We start from the raw sequence: 25,734 nt of genomic DNA, 5'->3' as shown, positions 1-25,734 counted from the left end.
CGGGGAGGGCACGGCCACAAGAACAGAGGGCAGTGGTGTACACATACGCCAATGCCGAGGCCAATGGGATGCCCATCCTCGTAAACCCACCTCTTTGTGGGTAGAATGAGGAAGATCAGGAATTCAAGGCCATCCTAAGGTATACACTGAGTTTGGGGCTAGCCTGGGCTACATGAGATCCTGTCTCAACCAACAAATAGACAAGGGAAAACAAGGAAAGAAAGAGTCACATGAATCTACTTCTTTGTATGCTAACTGGAAAGCAAACAATGGAAGGAAGGAAGAAAGGAAGGAAGGAAAAAAGGAAGGAAGGGAGGAAGGAAAGAAGGGAGGAAGGGAGGAAGGAAGGCCATTTGCCATTCGTTAAACAAATACTAAACATTGTGCTATAATATCAAATTTTACACTTGCAAAAGAAATCAATAGGATGTTTACAAGCAAAGAGAATGAGGGAGACATTCTGGGCCAAATGGATGGGAAAGAAGTTTTGGACTATCATGGCTAGGAAGTTCTACAGGAAGAAAACAGTGGAAAGACCTCACAGGGGTGTGAGTCGCGTGACAGGCGGCTGCAGGCATCACAGGTAGGGAAAAGCTAGAAAGAAAATCCTACAAACCATTGAGCAAAATGTGTGCATTAGTAACTGGCAAACAAAACAGGCGACTTAAGAGGCTCACTTTAAATTAAGGAAATGCAAGGTCAGATATAGTGGCCCACGCTGTAGTCCCAGCACTCACCGTGCTGAGGAGGTAGATCCTAAGCCAGGCTGGGGCAGGAAACACAAAACTAAGATGGTACAGAATGTAATTTTTGTTTTGTTTTTTGAGACAGGGTTTCTCTGTGTAGCCCTGCATGTCCTGGAATTCACTATGTAGACCAGCCTGGCCTTGAACTCACAGAGATCCACTCTGTGTTTCCCGTGAGTGCTAGGATTGAAGGTGTGACAGACAAGAGGTGAGCCACCGAGCGGGTGCTGGGAGCCACCGAGCGGGTGCTGGGAGCCACCGAGCGGGTGCTGGGAGCCACCGAGCGGGTGCTGTGAGCCACCGAGCGGGTGCTGGGAGCCACCGAGCGGGTGCTGGGAGCCACCGTGCGGGTGCTGGGAGTGGAATGTGGGGCTGGGAAAGGAATCTGGGACCTCCACAAGAGCAGAAGGCACTTTTGACCACTGAGGCACCTCTCTATCCCAAGAAGGCCATCAGTGACAATCGAGAGTGACTTCAGACCCGAGTTAGTGTGGACATTTTCCAGTTCCTGGACCCCTGAAACAGCTTCCTGACCACTGTGCACACGGTTCCCAGGGAAAACTCCACAAGACCAAACGTAAGGTTGGGGCTCTTGGCTTCCCTGTAGCAGCTTTGAGAACTGGTCTCCTTCCTGCCTTACCTGCCTCTGGGTTCTCACATCCTCTGTACGTTTTAAGTTCAAGGACACTGTTCTGAACTGTTCTGCAATTTACGTTCTCCACTTGAAACACCCTATGACTAGAAACTCCTATTTACCTCTTAACATATGGCTATTTCAGATAGCACTCTTTGTGAGTGATTGAGTGTGTGTATGTGTGCATGTGTGTGTGTGCGTGCATGTGAGTGTGTGTGAGAGTGTGTGTGGGCTTCAAGACAGGGTTTCTCTGTGTAGTTCTGGCTGTCCTGGAACTCACTCTGTAGAGATCTGCCTGCCTTGGCCTCCCAAATGTTGGAATTAAAGGTGTGTGCCACCACCGCCTGACCAGACAGTGCTCTTGAACCTTTTGGTCTAACTAAGTTTGCATGCATAAGAAAATAAAACAGTACAATTTTAAGATATAAAAGTTAGAAACTTATGACATGGGTCCTCAGACTGAAAAGGGTTAACTTCCAGTGCAAGATGGCTAAATAAAATACTGAGCTGGAGAGAGGCAGACAAATTACACACAAAGGAAAGTTCTGGCCAGCTTATGGATGCTGGAATACGTCATCCAACTGCTGAGAGGAAATGACTGTCATTCTGAATTCTATATTCAGTTAAAGAGTCACGCAAGATACTTCTTTATATAAACGGAGTTTACAGCCTATAAATCCTCACAGAATGACCAGTGCTTTTGAATTTCAGCATATAGAGCAAACTCAGAGGGGAACAGCAGAGTACAAGAAATGAGGGCAAGCACACGTTTAGTAGCATGTTAACAAACTTTACTATATTTGATCAAAAATAATGAAACAAAACTGCGCATTAAGAGAGAGCCAGGCTTGAGGAGACACTGTGTAAGACTGAGGATGCGAGTTCAAGGTCCACTACCCTGTAAAATGGATGTATTTACAGGGAAATGAAAAGACGTGTTTAAAATGTCCCAATGATCCTCTTCAGGCATTAGTATTCTGGTGGTGTAATTTTCTTCACACTTTTCTGGACATTAGATTGGATTTCTTTGCAATAATGAAAAGACAAGACAAGAAAAGAAAGCTCTTCCTACTCAGGCAGTATTTACCTTGATAGTTCCAAGATCCATGGGATTTTTGACAATGTCATGGTAGTTGCGGAGTCCCAAAGCGTCGGTGTCCACAGGGTGATAGAAGGGCCATGCATATGGCAAATGTTTCATGGCAAGCATTTCTTTAAGAATCTCACTGCAGTACTGTAGTTGCTCAGTTACTTCGGCTGGTTGTAAAGTCCTGCGTTGTTGCTGAGAGTCTGGGAAAACATTCTTCAGTGTGTTTCCTTTCGCTGGTGTGGTCGCTGGCTTGGTGTCTCTAAGCGCTGGAGGAGACTGGCTACTGCCTTTAACCACGGAAGTGGTGGGAGTTGTCGTGTCTGCTCGCCTCTTCACACCTTTTGTGATCTGAAGAACAGTTCAACAAGAAGCGACCCTTAAGGAGTTGCCATCCATTAATAAAACAAAGGAAACAATTACCAACACCAAGTTTTTATGAGAGGCGTTTCACACACTTTGTCAGTCCATGTATTAAATATTAGTAAACGTTAATTCCCCCTCTACAGGCAGAACACATAGCTCTGATGCTCCCTTCCCACAGTCCAAAGAACAGTCTGGTACAAATTTTAAAGATAAACGAAAGATGTAACATCGACATCCTGTTTCTGAGCTCGTGAAGCTAGCTGGGCTATGTAATCTTAGGGCTGTGTATCCAGGTATGCTGGCTCGGCCCATAATGCTGAGGCACGAGGAGTGAGAACCCCAGAAATCTCTGCTTACAGTGAGATTTGTCTACTGTAATAGCTACATAAAACCCCACCAATGTAAATGTGGACACTTTGCTTTGCTTGTTTTTGAGAGGTCTTTCTCGATAGCCCAGGCTGCCCTTAAGCTTACAATGCATTCCAGACTGTTCTCTGGGTTGTGGCTCCCTCTGCCTTAGCCTTTTGAGTGTTAGCACTACAGGGCTATCGCTCCAAACTTGGACCAAAGTGGACAACTTTGAATAGCAATACCATTAAGACAGTAAAATGGTTCAAATTCTACTTAAGAAATCTCTAATATTTCCTTAATGTCCGAGGTCTCTGTCCACAACACGCAGACAGGCAGGCACATTGTCCAACATCTACTTCAGGCTCACAATTGCCTGTGTAACTTATATGCACACACATTTATATACACACATGCACATAAAACAAAAATACAAAATTAAAAAAATATTTCATGCTGACAACCAATTCTTGTGACAAATTTCAAAAAATATAATTTAGAAAGTACTAGTTTAAAGTCACAGTGAACCTAAGGTAGCTCACACTGCTCGCTGTGCATACAGGAGGACCCAACTTTACACCCCAGCACCCATGTCAAAACCAGGCATGGCCACACATGTAACTCCAGCACTGTGGGGCAGGAGAGTTGCTGAGTGCCAACCTAGCTCTAGATTCAGTGGAAGACCCCATCTCCAGGCAAAAGGGCCGAGTCTCTACACAGGCAGGAGTAGGCACACACACCTGTGCACCTGTGAGCACCCCCCCCCCACACGTATGTACATGTGCGTGTGTACCTACTAACCTTACCTGGATCACAGTCTGTGAGTCAGAGGTGGGGGCACCTTCTTGAGCCATGTTTAAGGGAGACGCCTCAGGACAGCCAGCAGGAAGCTCTTGCCGCTTAAGTAGGCTTCCCACTGCTTTGGAGAAGGGTTTGTCCTCAGCAGAGGAAACTGGTATCTTTTGTTGAATATCTAGTGAAATGAGAATTGAAGTCAAAACCTGATAAGTACACTTTTTTTTTCCCACTTCCTACTCTATTCTAATTCAGTTGGCAAAATAAGTCCTGTGCACTGTTGCTGACAATTTGGTCGCAATTCCCAAAAGACATGGTTTAAGATGCTGAAATCTTGAGAGACCAAAAGTTCTTAAAAGTTAAAAACCCCAAAATATCAAAATCTCTAAAGTATAATTTTGGAAAATCTTAATTTAAGCCAGGTGTAATGATGCACACCTTTAATCCCAGCCCTGGGAAGGCAGAGGCAGATGTATCTCTGTGAGTTCAAGGTCAGCCTGGTCTACAGAGAGAGTTCCAGGACAGCCAGAGCTGTATGGTAAAATCATGTCTCAAAAATAACAAGAGAGACTAAAGCTTCTCAAACAATGAACTCAGGCGTGAATCCTTTACGTCAGTTCTCTCAGATATGTTGTCGTATTAGCACGGTGCTGGCTACCACAGCTCTGAGCTCTCAACTCAACTCAAGGGCTCTGTGAGGGGAAGGGGCTCTGCTCTGCTCTGATCACCTGAATGGCCATTAGGTTTAACAATGTATTTGAGACCTAAAAGAACACAATAGATATTGATTGTCTGCTTATACCATCATGGACACTATTCCACATCCTGTAGTACAAAAATGAATAGGACAGGCATAGGCTCTGCCCAGTGAGTCACGGTGTCCACCTGGAGGAGGAGGCAGAACTGGGGGTGTGGCTTTGTGAAGGAGCACACGCTTAGTATATACAAAGCCATGGGTTCAATTCCCAGCACCAAGAAGAAAAAAAAAAAAGAGCTGGGCGTGGTGGCACACGCCTTTAATCGCAGCACTCGGGACGCAGAGGCAGGTGGATCACTGTAAGTTTGAGGCCAGCCTGGTCTACAAAGAGAGTCCAGGATGGCTAAGGCTACACAGAGAAACTCTGTCTCCAGAAACAGAGAGAGAGAGAGAGAGAGAGAGAGAGAGAGAGAGAGAGAGAGAATTGCCTTGCTATTCTACCTTAACCCAGTCAGAATGGCTGTCACCAAGAAAATGAAAGCAAATCAGTGAGAGCGAGAAAGATCTTATGCTTGCTGGTTGGAATATTAATATGTCTACTTTTAAAATCTATTTGAAGTGGGCTGGAGAGATGGCTTAGAGGTTAAGAGCACTGTCTATTCTTCTACAAGTTCTGAGTTCAATTCCCAGCAACCACATGGTAGCTCACAACCATCTACAATGAGATCTCATGCCCTCTGGCCTACAGGTGTATATCAGGTAAAACACTGTATACATAATAAATAAATCTTTTTTAAAAATTCACTTGAAACTTCAAGAAGCTAAAACTAGAACCACCAGATGACTGCGCTCTCTCACAGATCTTGATGACTACGTCACTACATTAGTCGTAACAGCCAAACTAAGGAAACAGCCAGATGCTCATCCACGGACTGACGGACAATGTGGAAGGAAACACACCAGAGTGCAATTTAGCCATGAGAAGAATGAAATCACGTAGTGTAGAAAAATGGACACCGTACAAACAAACATTGCGTGTTTTCTTTCCTGTAGAATCTGGGGGTGGGGTGGGGGTAGGTAGGTGGAAGACAGCTGGGGGGGGGCTGGGGGAAGAGACGGAAAAAGTAATATAGAAGGTGACTATGACCAAAGGCCTCACACCTAACAGTGAAACCCACTGTTTGCACAATTGACACAAGTCTTACTTAGTGCAGTTGTAATATGCCTGTGATCTCATGAATTTGATACTGTTCTGGGAGACTTAGTAAGATCCTGTCTTAGTATGAAAAACTAAAAGGGTTTGGGACATAGTTCAGCGATAAACCTAAGACTCAGCCTACACAAGACTTGGAATTCAACCCTTATTTCTGAAAAAAGAAAAAAATATTAAATTTTTCTTAAAAAACACTCAAGGTGCTGGATAAGTAGCTCAGGGGTTAAGAGTATTTCCTGTTCTTCCAGAGGACCCACATTTGGGTTTCCCACACCTACTGCCTGTAGCTTCAGCGCTAGGGACTCCAGCATCCTCTGTCCCTGAAGCTCCCTTCATATTCCACCCCAACACAAACAAGTCTTTAAAAGGAGGAGGAGAAGGAGGAGGAGGAAGAGGAGGAGGAGGAGGAGGAGGAAGAAGAGGCAGAGGAAGAGTGTCACAACCCCTCCAGTGGCGTCTGTGTGGCAAATTCTACACAAACCAGAGGCAACGACCCCCCCAGGGAGAGCCTCCTGGAACGGGTCTGACGTTCCTGCCAGGAGTAACTGATCATAGCCTTCTTGTTTTACAACATTCTGTTTTCTCTCTCTGACCTGCTTCCTTATCAGAACTTTTCAAAGGTAACTGTGTTGCTAGGAGACCTCTATGCAGCCAAGGGTCATTCAGAGTTTTACCACCAAGTTCCACCCCACTTGCTAATAAAAACAAAGCTAAAGATTAATCATATTTTATATTATGACTTACAAATAGTGTTTAAGAAAGCTCCAGATAGTGACAGAAGGGCTAAGAAAAAACTGTCTTGACACACAGATGTTTGGCATAATGAGAGAACACTGACCTTTGATAAAGAGGGCGCATGCACACCAACCTAACGACTTAAGAATGATGGTTCCAGATTGAGGACATTATTACTCTGCACCCTGTATTTTGAATTGTGTATGACTGCCTAATTTCCTTGAGTGAAAAATAATGTAACCACAAAAACACTTCATTTCCAAAAATGTGTATAAAAACCTAACTCACTTGCCTACAAAATACACTCAGATTCAAACACTACCCCTGTTTTGTCTAAGAGGAGGAGGAGGAGGAAGAGGAGGAGGAGGAAGAAGAGGAGGAAGAGGAAGAGGAAGAGGAGGAAGAGGAGGAAGAGGAAGAGGAAGAGGAGGAAGAGGAAGAGGAGGAAGAGGAGGAGGAAGAAGAGGAAGAGGAGGAAGAGGAGGAGGAGGAAGAGGAGGAAGAGGAGGAGGAAGAGGAGGAAGAAGAGGAAGAGGAAGAAGAAGAGGAGGAGGAAGAAGAGGAAGGGGAGGAGGAAGAGGAGGAGGAAGAAGAGGAAGAGGAGGAGGAGGAAGAAGAGGAAGGGGAAGAAGAGGAGGAGGAGGAAGAGGAGGAAGAAAAGGAAGAGGAGGAGGAGGAAGAAGAGGAAGGGGAAGAGGAGGAAGAGGAGGAAGAGGAAGAAGAGGAAGAGGAAGAGGAAGAGGAGGAGGAAGAGGAGGAGGAGGAAGAGGAGGAGGAGGAAGAGGAGGAGGAAGATTTAAGCGCTGTACATGATAGTATATGCCTACAGTTCTAGCATTTGGGAGACAGAAGTGAGAGGATTAGGAGTTCAAAGTTCCCAGTGTACGGCGTTGGTTTGAAGCCAGACTGGGCTACGTGACATAGGAAGGTAGGAAGGAGGGGAGGGAGGGAGAAAAAAAACCCAACAAATTTAAAATATGTAAAAGGTGGACAAATGGCTTAGCAATTAAAACCAGGGTATGTTTCTTCAGCGGCCCAGGTTTGATTTCTAGAATCACGTGGTAGCTGACAACCATCTGGAACTCTAATTCCACACGGTCTGACGCCCTCTCCTGGTCTCCGTGTGCATGCATGTGGTGCACAGACATAAATGCAGGCAAACCCACTCATAACCGTAAAATACGTTTTTGTTTTTGTTTTGTTTGTTTGTTTGTTTGGTTTGGTTTGGTTTGGTTTTTCAAGACAGGGTTTCTCCATGTAGCCTTGGCTGTCCTAGACTAACTTTGTAGACCAGGCTGGCCTTGAACTCACAGTGATCTGCCTGTCTCTGTCTCCCAAGTGCTGGGATTAAAGGTGTGTACCACCACTGCCCAGCATAAAATACTTTTTGAAGAAAAATTATAACCTTTCCCTTGGTAGATATTACAATTTAAATCAATAATTAGCCTCTTACTCTAACACCATATAAACACTATCCTCATACATGTGCTGCCTGTCTCAGAAGGGCTTGTTTTAACCCTCTTGGAGGAGCCTGTGCCTACACTGTCACTGCCTACCTCAGAAGGGCTTGTTTTAACCCTCTTAGAGGAGCCTGTGTCTACACTGTCACTGCCTGTCTCAGAAGGGCTTGTTTTAACCCTCTTAGAGGAGCCTGTGTCTACACTGTCACTGTCTACCTCAGAAGGGCTTGTTTTAACCATCTTAGAGGAGCCTGTGTCTACACTGTCGCTGCCTACCTCAGAAGGCTTGTTTTAACCCTCTTAGAGGAGCCTGTGTCTACACTGTTGCTGCCTACCTCAGAAGGGCTTGTTTTAACCCTCTTAGAGGAGCCTGTGTCTACACTGTCGCTGCCTATCTCAGAAAAGCTTGTTTTAACCCTCTTAGAGGAGCCTGTGTATGCACTGTCAGACTTGAGATCAACACCTTTTTTCTTTCTTTGAGCCTTGGCTGTACTGGACTCAATTTTTAAGACCAGGCTGGCCTTGAACTCACATAGATCGACCTGTGCTGGGATTACAGATGTGTGCAACAGTAGCTGGCTGACATAGGAACTTTAATGATCAGTGAGTATCATGCATGACCGATCAGGAAAACTCTCCTAAGACATAACCCACCTTAAACTGTCAGCAGCAGACTGCAGCCTCCTCTATTTCACCATTTAACTACAAACGTGTAACATTCACAAACACAAAATGTCACCATCTTCCTGTAAAGATGAGGCCGCTGTCAGCACAGAATGGCCAAGGAACTTACTATAATCTGCTTTGAGTGACACAGAACTAATAAGCACTTGATGATGCTCTATAATAACCTACTTGAATGTTCAAATTAATTTCATATGTGTTCATGTAAATACCACGATCAACTATGGAACTTCATCAGAGCCAGATATGATGGTGCAGGCGGGTAACCCTGGCCACTCACAGGCCAGAGGCAGAAGGACCACGTGCTGAAGGCCAGCCTGGACAACTCAGAGAAACTCTGTCTCACAGTATAAATTAAGAAAAGGCATATAAGAGCCAGGTGCGGTGGTGCACACCTGTAATCCCAGCACTCAGAAGACAGAAGCAGGTAGATCTCTGTGAGGTCAAGGCCAGCCTCATATACAAAACAACTCCAGGAAAGCCAGGGCTACACAGAAAAACCCTGTCAAAAAACAAACAAACAAACAAACAAAAAACTCCACCCCACCCCACCCCCCCCAAAAAAAAAGAAAAAGAAGAAGAGAGAATGGGGTATAAGCAGAGAGCACTCGGCACTGCGCGGCACAGAGGCACAAAGAGCCACCAGGAACAGCAATAGTAATGCCTACAAGACACTGACAATTTGATGCTTTCAGGTATTTATGTCCTTTAAAGGACTCTGTTTTCAAATTTTTGTTTTGTTCCATCACACACACATCACACACACACACACACACACACACACACACACACTCACACTCTCACACACACTCACACACACACACACACACACACCACACACACACACACACTTACACACACACACACACACACACACACACACACTCACACACTCACACACACACACTCACACACACTCTACACCAGCGAGGCAGTGTCAGTGCTGACTGCTCACCCTGGCCTTACCTTTTTTCATTCTCTCTTTACCGCCCATCGCTTGCTCTTCTTGTGGCATCTGAGCTAATTTCTGTATAAATAACTTCTCTAGAGCTTGGGCCATAAGAACAATGTCATCTCCAGGCTAGAAAACATGTTGAAAATATGGTAAGGATACATCGGGGGCGGGGGGTTGCCGTGCCATATTTCATTATAGGATATACCATAGCATGCTTAGGCAGGACTCAGAGGCAATGCAGACACACAGGAAAAAGGGGCTGGAGAGACGGCTAACCCCTGGCTGCTCCTCCAGAGGTGATGAGTTCAATTCCCAGCAACCTCATGGTGGCTCATAACCATCTATAATGAGATCTGCTGCCCTCTTCTGACAGTCAGGTGTACATACAGGCAGAGTACTGTATATATAATAAATAAATAAAATCTTTTTTTTAAAAAAAGAAAATACAAAAAGGAGTCAGCAATGACAGTTTCTACTCTTGAGTGGGCTCGGCATTGCTGAGCAACGCACTTCATGGTCTGAGGTGACTAAGTAACTCTGTACACTCGCTGGGTTTGAAATCTGCACTCCCTGTAGCGTTCCACCAGCATTATTGCACTGCTGAGAAAACAAAAAACAAAAAACTACTACTACTAAGTAAACTTAAAAAGCAGCAGCCTGACATCGAAAACATTCCCAAGAGAAACAACTTTGTTGGGTTCAGTCTTCAACACTGCAAAGTCTGTGATTTAGTTTACTATTTTGGCAATGGCTAGAAAATGTCACCAAGATCACCATGTCAGCACGTTGCCTCTCGTAATTAGAAATCATAAGGAAAAAAAAAAAATCAGAAGGACAGAGGAAAATCACAATGGCCACAGAGAGCTGTCCCAGGCCGCTCTCTTTCTTCTTGAGACAGGGTTACCCAAGATGCCCTTAAACTCATAAAGCCCTCCTGCCTCAGCCTGCTGAGTTACAGGTGCGAGTTACCAGTCTTTGGTATTTGACTTCTTAAAGGATAAGACATTTCTGCTATTCAGGCGAAAATTCAGCCAACAGGCCGGAAAACAAAACAAAACAAGTTGAACAAATAGATTTAATGAAATCCAATGAGAAACATTTTACTTAAAAAATGCAGACTGGGGCCAGCAAGATAGCTCAGAATTGGTAAAAACAAAACAGAACAGAACAGAACAAACCCTGGTGATATCAGCCTAGTGAGCTGAGCTCCGGCCCACAGCCCGTGGCCGCAGAGAGAGCAGCTCTCCTTCGAGCCCTGCACGCTCACACACAACAGAGTGGTAGAGCCAGCATCTCGACAGCAGGTGTAAGCTGGATACGACGGCACAAGCCTGGATCACAGCCTTCCAGATGCGGAGGCAGAAAGACCTCCCGCCTGAGGGCAGCAGGGCTGGTACGGAGGCCTTGTCTCAAGCTGCCCCCTCCTCTCTAAGGCAGCGCGTCGAGTTCCTAACCAGAAACTGGAGTCGGAAATCATACTACTTTATTACACAGTCTTGTACACATCACAGCAAAGGACAGCAGTGCAACAAAAGCGTGCATACCTTGTTGTATAAATAACAGTTTGAGAACATTGTATTGAAGTCTTCGATGCATTCGGAAGCCTTCATGTAATATTTATTTTCCAGCCGCTTCTTTATTGTGTTTAAATCCATGGGGGTTTTTATGATGGTGTAATAGTCCTGTGGGCGTGAAGAAGCCGTGTTGTTAGGAGGGGCTGGGAGCACCCTGTGGTGGAGACTAAACTAACACACACACGGCCCTGGGAGCCATCCTGGTACCACAGTAAGGCAACACTGAACATTAAAAGCAGACCAGAGATGCAGCTCAGTGTAGGTGTTCCGCTCGTGTGCGTGAGGCCTCAGGTGTGGTCCCACCACACGTAAGACGGAATTCACCTCAACTGTTGATATACAGTTCACAACGTTCACAGAGTTACTTTTGTCAAAGACACAGCGGGGAAGCCAGAGAGAGCCTTTGCTAACACAAACCAAAGCTCGTTGTCACATTACTTTTCAGAGAAAAGGGGACGCCTCTTAGGTTAGCAGAGACAGGCAGGGCTGGCAAGATGCTCAGCCAGTAAAGGTGCTTGCCACTAAGCCTGCCACCTGCCACTAAGCCTGCCACCTGCCACTAAGCCTGCCACCTGCCTTGGCTCCCTCTGTCCACACGATGGGGTGAGAGAACTGACTCCCAAAGCTGTCCTCCAATTTCCATATTCCTGCCTTGGTGCACACACACACACACACACACACACACACACACACACACACAAATAAATACTGAAAAAATTAAAAAATTGGCAAACACAAGAGTTTTTAAAAATTATTTTTGAAAAATACAAACAGAAGGGAATTAGGAGGGGCAGTATTTATGGAATCTGACAGGTTCAAAAGAAAATCCCAGTTCCCTGACTCGCTGACCACAGCACAGATCACCCTGCTGATTGAACATGATTAAAAGGTTCAGTGAGACTTAAAGTGGAATGTGCCCTGTGACACAAGTAAGTCTGCTAAACAGTGTTAAGGAAGCCTTCACAGAGAAGGTAAGCTTGCAACTGTTCATCAGGAGGCTGCTGGGCAGGCTAGAGCTAGGTAACTTACACGGTTTGTCCTGAACTGTTAAAATAAGATCATCAATGGCCAGGACATTCAGTTTCATTTTCTCAGTGGGGGAGACACTTAGGACAATCTTTGGTGGTGCTGAATAATCATACTGAATTATGTATATTTTATAATATTAATAAGTTAAAAATTATGTGTATGGGTGTTTGCCCACATATGTATCTGCGGAGCATGTATGTGCCTGCAGAGGCCAGAAGGGGGCGCTGTTCTCTGACGCTCCTGCCTGATCATCCTCCGGTCTCACTGGGCCCTGGACCTGAGTTACAGACCGCAGAAGCCGCCATGCGGGCGATGGGAAGCAAACCCAGGTCCTCTGGGAGACACCACTGCTCTTACCTGCTGAGCCATCTCTCCAGCCCCATCTCATTTGTTCCTTAGATAGTGGTGGACTTTTCTCTTTAAAATTGACATGTAAACTCCTAAACAGACAAACAATGAAACTGGTAGGCTCTGGACCAGGGCGATGGCTCAGTTGGCAAAAGCATGAGCTGAGCGAGCGTCGTGGCCTGAGCTCCACCCCCCGGAACCACATAAAAAGCCAGATGTGGTGGTGCACATATGTAATCTGAGTACTCCCCTGGTGAGGTGGGAGGCAGAGCTAAGCCAGCTAGCCTGGGGTGCACAGTACAGCAGCAGAAACAGTCGGGCAGAGCCCCAGAACTGACTCCTCAGCATTAAAGGCTGCCCTCCGACCTGTACGTGTGCACCGCAGCTTGTGGTGGGCACCCACACTTTTCAATACAGTTTTTAGAATATAAAATTGCTTCCTTCAAAGCTTACTCTAAACGGAAGTTATCAGCCTAGACTTGCCTATGTTCTCTGAGAGCAGAGCATCCTCCACGTGCCCCAAACCCTGTTCCCACGTGAGGCCCCATGTGGGAGTGGGGGACGCTGACACCACAGGGGACGGAGCTGAACGCGGCCACTGAATTCTTCCCTCCCATATGTCATCAGAACTTGCTGTGCAGGCCTTCCCCTTGGGACAGCGGCTTCAGGGCTCCTCGGAAGGTCCGCCCACCTGAGATCTCGACCAGCGAGATGGCTTAGCGGGCAAAGCAGTGACCCTGTGGGCCTGACAACCTGAGTTCAATCCCTGGGACGCCCTCGGGCCTCCACACATACCCAGAAGGGTGCGTGCCCCCCTCCCATGCTTGTACACACTGATGAATAAAAAATAAAATGTAATTTAAAAATGAACATGTCGTAAGACGCTCACCGGCAGCTTCAGTTTCACGGCGTCCACAGGCTGCTGGAAAGGCCAGGAGAAGCTGTGCCTCCACAGCGCCTTCAGCACCACCCTGTGCAGGAACTGCAGCTGGTTCGTGCGCCGCCCATTTTTCCTGGCGTTTAGGTACTCTGGTGGAGGGGGGTTAACAATAGCTGTTTGTCGACTTGACAGAGACATTCTCAATCACTTCAGGTCCTGGTATCTTAACGTTGTCTACAAGGACATGTCCTGAAAAATTAAAAAACAAAAAACAAACACAAGTACTTTAAACATTGTTGTTTATAAGAGCCCAAAGAGTAGCTTTTGCTGTTTTGTTTTCTGGCCGGGTCTCACTATGTCTCCGAGCTGACCTTGCTCACTGAGTAGCTCAGCACCACGCCTGGCTTTGTGCTGCTGCTGCTTGCTGGACAGGTCTCACACCTATGCACGCAGCCCAGGCCAGCCGCAGACAAGACTTTGCCGCTTTAGTCTCCTAAGTCTTAGGATTATAGCACACGTAATCACACACACAGCTAAGAAAGAGTCTGCACATTTTATTTGTTTAAATGTCCATTTACAAATGTCCAAGCATGGTGGTACATACCCTCATCCTAGCGCTCAGGAGGCAGACGCAGACAGAGCTCTATACGTTCATTGTGAATTCCAGGTTAATCAAGGCTACATAGTGAAAGACTGCCTCAAAATCAAAAACATCAAAACAACAACAACAACAACAACAAACCCAAAACAAACCACTAGATCTTGGGCCAGGAATAAAAAGGACAACTGACACATTTGTTAATAAATACTAACCTTTTTTATACAAATAGTATACATTGTTTCACTGCATGTTTTAGTCTTAGATGATTTAAATTATTTCCACACTTCACAGAATGTCTTTCTGTTCTTCAAAAATACAAATTGAGGTCTTAGCAGGAAAAGTCTACAAATTCCTAATAAAAATAAGTAGCAGGGATGTTAAAGTTTAGGTTTTCTGTAGTTGTTCATTGGACATAGGGAAAAGAATAAAGGATTTTGTGGCTTATTTTTTCCCAAGTTTCCCTTGCTAGTTAAATAAAGTAATTTATTTAAAAACACCAGTTCCTCAACACTCACAAGTTGTTCTCTGGCCTTTGCATGCACACATGGACATACACATGAGATAACCATGTCTAAAAACAGTGTTCTGGCCAACAAGATGGCTCAGCAGGTAAAGGCACTTGCTGGCAAACTACACACACACACACACACACACACACACACTCACACACACACAAAACCCCCTCCAATTCGCAGGTCCTGGGAGTATACCTCAGTGGCAGGGACATGGGCTTAGGCAGGGCTAGGCCCTGGTCCAAGCTTCAACACCAACAACAATAACTAAAACAAAAAAGTAAAATGGAAAACAAATGCATTATGAAGAGAAATGCCGAGTGTTAAAGGCTGGCTCTTTGGTGCACACTGTCTACCTAAGCTGCCTAGGTGACATCACTACTGTGGAGACACAGTGCAGGTACCAGGAATGTGTGCATAGTTTCTCAAGTAAGTTAGGGAAACGAGCAGTGGCTGGCTGACTGCCCACGCTTAGAGCCGTTTGTATGAAAACCGCTCATGCCTAGTTACCACGCTGTGATAAAGCCCGCGTGGACACCGTCTTAAGCTGTTTTAAGCCCTTACTTCAGTATTGTTGCATATATTCATATTTTTCTGAAACTAGTGCCCAACATGTCTTTACCCCCAACACTCACATTTTACACCCACTAAACAGGGCACATGCTGCCAGCGCTGGCCCCCCACCCTTGGTTGCCGCCAGCGCTGGCCCCCCACCCTTGTACCCACCACTGTGTTTCTGCTGCTGCTATTACTCTGGAAACAAGGTCAGTCTCTCTATGCTCAGGAGAGTCTTGAACTGCTGACCCTCCTGCTCTGGCTTCTTAAGCAGATGGGGTTCTAGGCCTGCAGTACCAGACCCAATGCTCACTCTTATTTGTGGAATCACACAGCATTCACCTTAATTTTTAGAATTACATTTATTTGTGTGTGACAGGGTTTGCACGTGGAGGGGAGAGACAGCTTGTAAAAACCGTATTTCTCTCTTCACCATGTAGGTCCCAGGGGTCAAGCTCAGGCCATCAGGCTTGGCAGCAGGCATGTTACATGCTCAGCCATCTTGCAAGCACATTATACTTTTAAATAAGTGGTTTATTTTACTTAGTTTAAAATCCCCAAGATTCATCCATGTTCACAGAATGTCAGATTTTCTTCCTCATCCCCCTTGTTGACATGTAGCCAGAGCTAGCGTGGAATTTGCAACCTTCCTGTTTCAGGTTCCTCAGAGCTGGGGTCACGGGTGTGTGCCAGCTGCCACCACTGCAGCACCCCCCACGCACAGTAGTGCTGTCTGCTGAACCTGAGGCAACGTTCCTGCTACATAAGAATTCTACCCTGTCCTACAGATGACCTTAGCGCCCATTACCTTCCTTTTGAAGTTTGTATTTTCATGTTTTTAATTACTTATATGTGTATGTGTGCTTGAGTATGTAGCCATATGCGCAGGTGTCCTCAGAGGCCAGCCAAGGGCAAGGTGGCCCTGGGTGATGCCAGAGGAGGCGGGTGATGGGCCATTTGAAATAGGAGCTAACTCTGGAGGCACCGAGGGCTCCTGGCACTCAGGCCCTGACCAGCCCCTCCTTCCCTCTTATAGCGAGTGCCATCCCACTGTGGAGACAACATAATCTCTCTTCTTTTTGTTTTCCTTCTTTTTTGTGTGATGACCTAGAACTCCTGATCCCACAGCTTCTGCCTCTCACATGCCGGGGCTGAAAGGGTCAGCTTTGTGGTCTGTAGGGGACGTGGGGCGGGGTCGTCCAGGGCCTTACGTATCCCGACTTACCTCAGGCTTAGCATATGGTCTAGGATGTTTTTTACTTCCTAATCTTTTTGCTTCTACCTCCCAAATGACAGCTACTTATCTGTCTGTCTGTCTCTTTTAGACAGGATCTTATTGAGAAGCCCAAACTGGCCTCCAGCTCATGGCAACCCTTTGCCTCTCAAGCTGGGACGACAGGCATGCACGCCCTCCCGCCACCGAGTGTGTGGATGGCGTCTGGAGGGACAGAAGCTTCTGTTTGTCAAGTACATCTATGTAGTTACAGTATGGGGTGAGCAGAAGCAGTCTCTTAGGGGAAAGTAACCTTTTCAAAGTGTTATCTGCAACATTTACATTTTAAAGTTTCAATGAGAAGGAAGCCTGGACAGCCAGCTTTAAAAGCTATTTATTATTGTATGAACATAGGCATGTTGCACATGTGTACCATAGCATGCGTGTGCAGGTCAGAGGATAACCTCTAGTCAGTTCTCTGTGTCCACCACGTGTGTTCTGGAAACTTAACCCTGATCACCAGGCTCACTCTCTGGTGCCTTTACCTGCTGAGCCATCTCATCAGCCCCAAAGTTCTTATGTTAATAATCATACATATTATTTTCCCACATCTAACCGCGTAACATCTGGCTACACGTAGCTAGTGGCATTCACTGGGAAATCAGACACAATATTTATTATAAGAAATTTCAGGAGCTGGAGAGATGGCTTAGTTGCTAAGATCGTGTTCTGCTCTTCCAGAGGACCCGGGTTCAGTTCCCTGCTCGGGCATCGGGAAGCTCCCAACGTAACCCTGGCTCCGTGGTGTCCAATATCCTCTTATGGACTGTGTGGACACCGGCACCCGTGTTATAGAGACACATACATGAGTGAAAATAAAATAAAATGTAAAGCATCATTAAAAAGGAAGAGATAGCTCAGCCAGTAAAGTGCTTTGCCACAAAAATACCCTCATTAAGAAGCAGGGCGTGGCAGAGGGAGCCTGCTTGCCATCTTAGTCCTGGGGAAATGGATGCAAGGCTCTCTGCACACTTGTCCTAGCCTGATTGGTGATCTCCAGTCCAGTAAAGATCCTATCTCAAGGCAGAGAGCATTCATAAGGATGACACCCAAGGTGGCCTTCTGCGTGCGCGCGCGCGCGCACACACACACACACACACACACACACACACACACACACAGATGTCACAGTTTCCAAACTGTTCCCAAGACTTCCAGGGCCCGGAAGTCTTTCTCTGCTCTTTGGCTGAGCTATATCTGTCTTTAATTTCGCAGCCTCTGAGCCACCACACACAGGCCTGAGGCGCCCCAGCCACCACACACAGGCCTGAGGCGCCCCAGCCACCATACACAGGCCTGAGGAGCTCCTCCCAGGGTCCAACCCATCAGGTCCCACTGCTCCACTCTGCCTCACTGCTACAGGTTGAACATTGAACACAGAAACCTAACATCTGAAATGCTATAAAATATGGAAAATTCTGAGCATCAATCTGACACCATGCCTGGAGAATTCTATACCTGACTTCATATAACGATTGTGAAAAAACTACAAACACACTAAAAATACTGAATAAAACTGTATTTGTGCACATGTATGTACATTGCTTAAGCATGGGGCATAAGTGAACTTAATGTTGCCAACTGAAGATACCTCACTATATTATAAGCAAATATTTCCAAATGTGAAATCCTAACAGTTCCGGTCTCAAGAGTCTCAGGAAAGGGACAGGAGCTGGGAATACAGGGACAGAGCTCCACACAGCAGAGGCAATTCACAGCACGCCCACAGTCAGCACCGACCTAAGGGGCTGAAACTCAAAGCATTTCCACTAAAACCAGGAGCAAGACAGGGCTGCCCACCCTCTCCATACCTGCTCAACACAGAACCTTACGTCTTAGCTGGAGCAATACAGCAGCTGAAGGGATCAAGGGGACACAGAGGGAAGGAGGAAGCCAAGGCATCTTCACTTGCAGAGAATATGGTCTTATACATAAACAACCCTAAAAACTCCACCAGGAACAGGCTACGAATGCTTATAGCTCCATAGCAAGATACAAAGTTAGCATACAGAAATCAGTAGCCTTCCTATGTGCACATGACAAATGGACTGAGAAGGACATCACGGAAACACCACCTTTCACAAAAGCCTCAAAAAGCATGTTAGCATAACTCTAACCAGCAAGTGAGATACTTGTATAATACAAACTTTAAGACTTTGAAGACAGGCAGTACAGGAGATAGTAGCAGGTGAGTCTCTCACACTCATGGAGTAACAGGGTTGATAAAGTGAAAACAGCCATCCTAACAAAAGCAACCTACAGATCCAATGCAATCTCCATCAAAACTTTAACATAGTTCTTCACAGAAGTTGAAAGGGCAATTTTCAGCTTCATATAGAAAACAAACAACAACAACAAAAAACCAGGATAGCTAAACAAAACAAAACAAAAAACCAAAAACCCCTGAATTAAAAAAACAACAAAAAACTGCAGGAGTGACCACCATCTCTAATCTCAAACTGCATTACAGACCTATAGTAATAAAAACAGCAAGACATTAACATTAAAACCGACACATTAATCAGTAGAACTGAATTGAAGACTTGGGCCTAAGTCTACACACCTATGGACGCTTTATAAAGAAGCCAGAAATACACACTTGGAAAAAGCATCTTCACCAAATGGTGCCGGTCAAACTAGATGGCAGCGTGTACAAGCATCTGAGTGGGTCCATACTTAGCACCTGCGCAAAACTCAGCTCCACCTGGATCAAGGACCCAACATGAGGCCAGACACCTTGAATCTGACAGAAGAGAAAATGAGAGATAGGCTTGAACCCATTAGCACAGGAAGAGACTTCCTCAGAACAGCACTAGCGAAGGCACTAAGAACAGCGATTAATAACATGGGACCAAAAAGCTTCTGTGTGGTAAGATACCTTCATCTGGACTAAGTGGCAGCCTACAAAATAGGAAAAGATTTTTATCAACTATATACATCTGATAGAGGGCTAATATCTAAAATATAGAAAGAAATTAAACAACCAGACATTAAGAAAACCACCCATTGGGGCTGGAGAGATGGCTCAGTGGTTAAGAGCACTGGCTGCTCTTCCAGAGGTCCTGAGTTCAATTCCCAGCACCCACATGGTGGCTCACAAACATCTATAATGAGATCTGGTGCCCTCTTCTGGTGTGCAGGTATACGTGCAGACAGGGCACTCATACAATAAATAAAATCTTAAAAAAGAAAGAAAGAAAGAAAGAAAGAAAGAAAGAAAGAAAGAAAGGAAAAGAAAACAACCCAATGGGGCTGGAGAGATGGCTCAGAGGTTAAGAGCACTGGCTGCTCACTCAGAGGTCCTGAGTTCAATTCCCAGCAACCACATGGTGGCTCACACCATCTATAGTGAGATCTGATGCCCTCTTCTCTCTGATGCTCTCTTTTATCATTTGGTCATACATGCAAAAAGAGTGCATATATATATACACAAATCAATACATCTTAAAAAAAGAAACAACACAATTTTAAAAATGGGATACAGATCTAAATAGAGAATTCTCACAAGATGAAACACAAATGCTCAGCAGCATTTAAAGAAATGTTCAACATCCTTAGTCACCAGGGAAACAAAATCAGAATGACCACCATCAGTAAAACAAATGGCATCTCATGCTGGTATTTGAATGCTCATCCATTGCTGATAGAAACGCAAACTTGTACAGAGAGTGTGGGAACCAGTGCGGTGGTCCTCAGGGACCCAGCTGTACCACTCTGACATACACTCAAAGGACTGTACATCCTACCGCAGGGCCACGTGCTCAGCTGTGTTCATGGATGTTCTACTCACAGGAGCCAGAAACTGGAAATGGTCTAGGTGTCCGTCAATGGATGCATAGATAAAAACATACACACACACACACACACACACACACACACACACACACACACACAGGAACATTATTCAGCTTTTTAAAAAGTTAAATCATGAAATTCACAGGCAAATTGATGGAGATAGAAAGAACAACCATTCCAAGTGCGATGGCCCAGATGCAGAAAAGCAGGCATAGTGTGTGTTCACTTACATCAGAAAAGCAGACATAGTGTGTGTTCATTTACATCAGAAAAGCAGACATAGTGTGTGTTCACTTACATCAGAAAAGCAGACATAGTGTGTGTTCACTTACATCCGAAAAGCAGACATAGTGTGTGTTCACTTACATCAGAAAAGCAGGCATAGTGTGTGTTCACTTACATGTGGGTCTTAGCTGTCAAGCCTTCAGTAAACAGAGCATAATCCATCCAGCCACAGAGTAAAGGACTGGGGGGCAGGGCGGGGCGGCGACATGAGTTATCAAGTGCTAAGGGAGTCAAGAGGGCATTAGAGGGGCACCTAAGACTGAGGGCCACGGAGGGACGGTATGGAGGCATAATATAGCAGAAGCTTCTTAAACACAGCCAGGCCCTGTTGTTTGTGACAATACCTACATCGCTTGCTGAGCATGGAGAAGCCACCAAGCTGGTGCCTGACTGGAGCCTTCACTCATTAGTGCTCACGGATCTGAAAGATAGTCTGCACTTTTCCAGAGGAGAAAGGTAAACACCAACCAGCTACAGAACGCTGGATCTATTGTATACAACACATGAAAAGGAACAGAACACGGCTTAGTGACTGAGCTTTAAGAACAGACAAATTCTCAAGTAAGAAAACATGGAGGGGAGGGGAACCCCCAGACTGTGGTCTTAGGAATTTTGAGGACACTGAAAGCACAGATACACAGTGGGACTGTAAAGAGAACTGAAGAGATTCTGTAAGCACAGGGAGGAAGGCATCGTTAAGATGCAAAGACAGCCTGTGAAATGGGAGAAAATAGCTACGAGCCTTCACACGCCTGGTGAGGGGACCAGACTGTGGACTTCACATGCCTGGTGAGCAGACCAGACTGTGGAAGGGCCCACACAGAAAGAAGGAACCCAATTCAAACATGGCCAAAGAATTTGGACAGGTGTCTCTCCAAGCAGTAGATACAGAGGAGCTAGAGGTGGCTCGGAGATCAAGAGCCCTGGCTGCTCTTCCAGAGGACCAGAGTTTGGTTCCCAGCATCAGCTGCCTCACAACTGCCCATAACTCCAGCTTCAGAGGATCTGACAGAGGGATGCCTCTGGCCTCTGAGGGCAATTGCGTGCAAGTGGACAGAGGTACGCACACATATGTAAATATAAGGTAAGTATTAAAAAAGAATGTGTGGTATATAAAAGGCAATAAGGGCTAAAATCCCAGAAATATTAAATAAACATATATGTATATATATAATATAGACAGATGGATGGACAGACAGACAGACAGACAGATGTAAGAAGCTGCAGGGTACCTCCAGTTACCTCAGAGACATAAACAGCATGGAGAGATCGCGTCATATTTGCAAGGATGGCTGCTATATAAAGACAGGGAACAGCATATGTTGCAAGAATCAGAAGGATCCGTGTACAGTGTCGGTGAAATGTAAATGATAGAACATACACACACAGACACACAGAGACATACACATGAACACATAGACACACAGAGACATACACATGTACACACAGACACACAGAGACATACACATGCACACACAGACACACACAGACATACACATGCACACACAGACACACACAGACATACACATGCACACACAGACACACACAGACATACACATGCACACACAGACACACAGAGACATACACATGCACACACAGACACACACAGACATACACATGCACACACAGACACACACAGACATACACATGCACACACAGACACACACAGACATACACATGCACACACAGACACACACAGACATACACATGCACACACAGACATACACATGTACACAGACACAACAGACATACACATGCACACAGACACAACAGACATACACATGCACACAGACACAACAGACATACACATGCACTCAGACACACACAGACATACACATGCACTCAGACACACACAGACCATACACATGCACTCAGACACACACAGACATACACATGCACACATAGACACACACAAGACATACACATGAACACATAGACACACACAGATATACACATGCACACACAGACACACACAGACATACACATGCACACACAGACACACACAGACATACACATGCACACATAGACACACACAGACATACACATGCACACATAGACACACACAGACATACACATGCACACAGAGACACACACAGAGACATACACATGCACACACAGACACACAGAGACATACACATGCACACATAGACACACAGAGAACATACACATGCACACATAGACACACAGAGACATACACATGCACACATAGACACACAGAGACATACACATGCACACATAGACACACACAGACATACACATGCACACAGAGACACACAGAGACATACACATGCACACATAGACACACAGAGACATACACATGCACACATAGACACACAGAGACATACACATGCACACATAGACACACACAGACATACACATGCACACACAGACACACAGAGACATACACATGCACACATAGACACACAGAGACATACACATGCACACATAGACACACACACAGACATACACATGCACACATAGACACACACACAGACATACACATGCACACAGAGACACACACAGAGACATACACATGCACACACAGACACACAGAGACATACACATGCACACATAGACACAGAGACATACAAATGCACACATAGACACACAGAGACATACACATGCACACATAGACACACACAGACATACACATGCACACAGACACACACAGACATACACATGCACACAGACATACACATGCACACAGACATACACATGCACACATAGACACACAGAGACATACACATACACACAGACACACACAGACATACACATACACACAGACATACATACAGAGACATACACATGCACACATAGACACACACAGACATACACATGCACACATAGACACACACAGACATACACATGCACACAGACACACACAGACATACACATGCACACATAGACACACACAGACATACACATGCACACAGAGACACACACAGACATACACATGCACACAGAGACACACAGAGACATACATGTGCACACATAGACACACACAGACATACACATGCACACATAGACACACACAGAGACATACACATGCACACAGACATACACACACAGAGACATACACATGCACACATAGACACACAGATGCACACATAGACACACACAGACATACACATACACACATAGACACACACAGACATACACATGCACACAGACATACACATGCACACATAGACACACACAGAGACATACACATGCACACATAGATACACACAGACATACACATGCACACATAGACACACACAGACATACACATGCACACATAGACACACAGACATACACATGCACACATAGACACACACAGAGACATACACATGCACACATAGATACACACAGACATACACATGCACACATAGACACACACAGACATACACATGCACACATAGATACACACAGACATACACATGCACACATAGACACACACAGACATACACATGCACACATAGACACACAGACATACACATGCACACATAGACACACACAGACATACACATGCACACAGACACACACAGACATACACATACACACATAGACACACACAGACATACACATGCACACAGACATACACACACAGAGACATACACATGTACACATATACACAGACATACACATGCACACACATAGACACACAGAGACATACACATGCACATACACGCAAGCCCACATGGATGGACAGACACACGTGCGCGCGCACAACGAGCATTATTTAGCTACCCAGAGGGAATTTTGCCATTTTCAGCAACATGGATGAGCCTGGAAGCCAAGATGCAAAGTGAAATGATCTGGGCTCAGGATGACAAACCCTGTGATCACTCTCAACGGGGGAAGAGCTGAGCGTACTGCACAGTGTAAATAACGTGACGCACCAACCCCGCGGTTATTGCTGCCTCATTCACTGGAGAGAGGGAACAGAAATGCCACCTACCTGACAGCTGAATGGATGAGGTAATGGCATGCGTATTAAAGTGGGATCCATTTAGCTCGGAAAAGGCAAATAGATATACTAGTCTGTGTATAGCATCAACTGAAGCCACACAATCTCAGAGAGGAAAACCTCGCACGGAGGCCCTCGCACACGAAGGACCAGTCAATACTAGATACTGTAACGCAAGTGAGTGCACATGTGGGTACAGTGTAAAAGTGAAAAGAGAAGAAGGGCTAAAATACTAGCAGCTGAGGAAGGACTGAATGAGGAGAAGAGCACAAATTATCAAAGAGGACGTAAAGTCATTGTTCTTCTAGTTCTCCGTCACAGACTGTTCGGTGGAGGATAAGCACACAGAAATGCGTTTAACAGTGAAAGTGTAAAGTCCAGTCTGAGCTCCGTGGCTTTAGAATGGCTGCTCTAACTATACAGATGTTTATTGACACAAATAGACCTGGGGTCTGGTGAATTTCTGTGTGTGATGTTTTTATAATAAAAGCTTAAAACCATGTAAAAATACCTTTCCATGGTCTGTGAGTGTGGCTCAGGGTAGCGTGCTTGCCTGTCACACACAAGACACTGGCTCAAGTCTTTTTTGTTTGCTTTTGTGCTTTTTGTTTTTTGAGACAGGGTCTCTCTGTGTAGCTTTGGCTGCCCTAGACTTGCTTTGTAGACCAGGCTGGCCTCGAACTCACAGCAATGCGCCTGCCTCTGCCTCCCTGGGATTGCAGGTATGCACCACGGCATCGGGCTCACTGGGTCAAGTCTTAGTATGACAAAAAGATTCATCTAAATGTTAAGCCTGGTGCGGCAGCACAGACACACAAGCAAAAGGATCAGAGGTCCAGGGTCACTCCCAGCAAGTTCAAGGCCAACCCACAAAACCCACACATGGACATTTATAGCAGTTTTGCTAATGATTCTCAAATGTTGGCAGCAATCAGGAACACCTGCGGTACATACCCGTGTAATGGGTACATACCCGTGTAATGGGTACATACCCGTGTAATGGGCACATACCCGTGTAATGGGCACATACCCGTGTAACGGGCACGTATCTGTGTAATGGGTACATACCTGTGTAATGGGCACACACCCGTGTAACAGGTACATACCCGTATAACGGGCACATACCTGTGTAACAGGAACATACCTGTGTAACGGGTACAGTGCTGACAATAAATAAGCTATCGAGCCACAGAAAGAGAAGGGCTATGGTGAC

At 45.6% G+C, this 25,734-nt stretch overlaps 1 protein-coding gene across 5 annotated transcripts in view; it reads right to left on the bottom strand.

Moving 5' to 3' along the window:
- BRDT (bromodomain testis associated) overlaps positions 1 to 25,734 on the bottom strand; it is a 62,178-nt gene that overhangs the window by 32,166 nt on the left and 4,278 nt on the right. For 4 of the 5 annotated variants that reach the window (XM_084758039.1, XM_084758042.1, XM_084758043.1 and 1 more), the window contains exons 2-6: positions 13,561 to 13,800; positions 11,265 to 11,402; positions 9,732 to 9,846; positions 3,988 to 4,154; positions 2,468 to 2,818 (exon numbers count right to left, since the gene is read on the bottom strand). In XM_084758039.1, coding sequence (XP_084614165.1) covers positions 2,468 to 2,818; positions 3,988 to 4,154; positions 9,732 to 9,846; positions 11,265 to 11,402; positions 13,561 to 13,749 — 960 coding nt within the window. In that variant the 5' untranslated portion in view covers positions 13,750 to 13,800. Of the gene's footprint in view, positions 1 to 2,467; positions 2,819 to 3,987; positions 4,155 to 9,731; positions 9,847 to 11,264; positions 11,403 to 13,560; positions 13,801 to 14,364; positions 14,500 to 25,734 lie in introns of those variants that run through there. The other variant, XM_084758041.1, reaches the window with a different exon arrangement.

Source organism: Acomys minous (genome assembly GCF_964271855.1).
Source record: "Acomys minous genome assembly, chromosome: 15".
NCBI lineage: Eukaryota > Metazoa > Chordata > Mammalia > Rodentia > Muridae > Acomys > Acomys minous.
The sequence above is the reverse complement of the archived record's forward strand: the minus strand, read 5'-3'. Positions and strand labels throughout refer to the sequence as shown.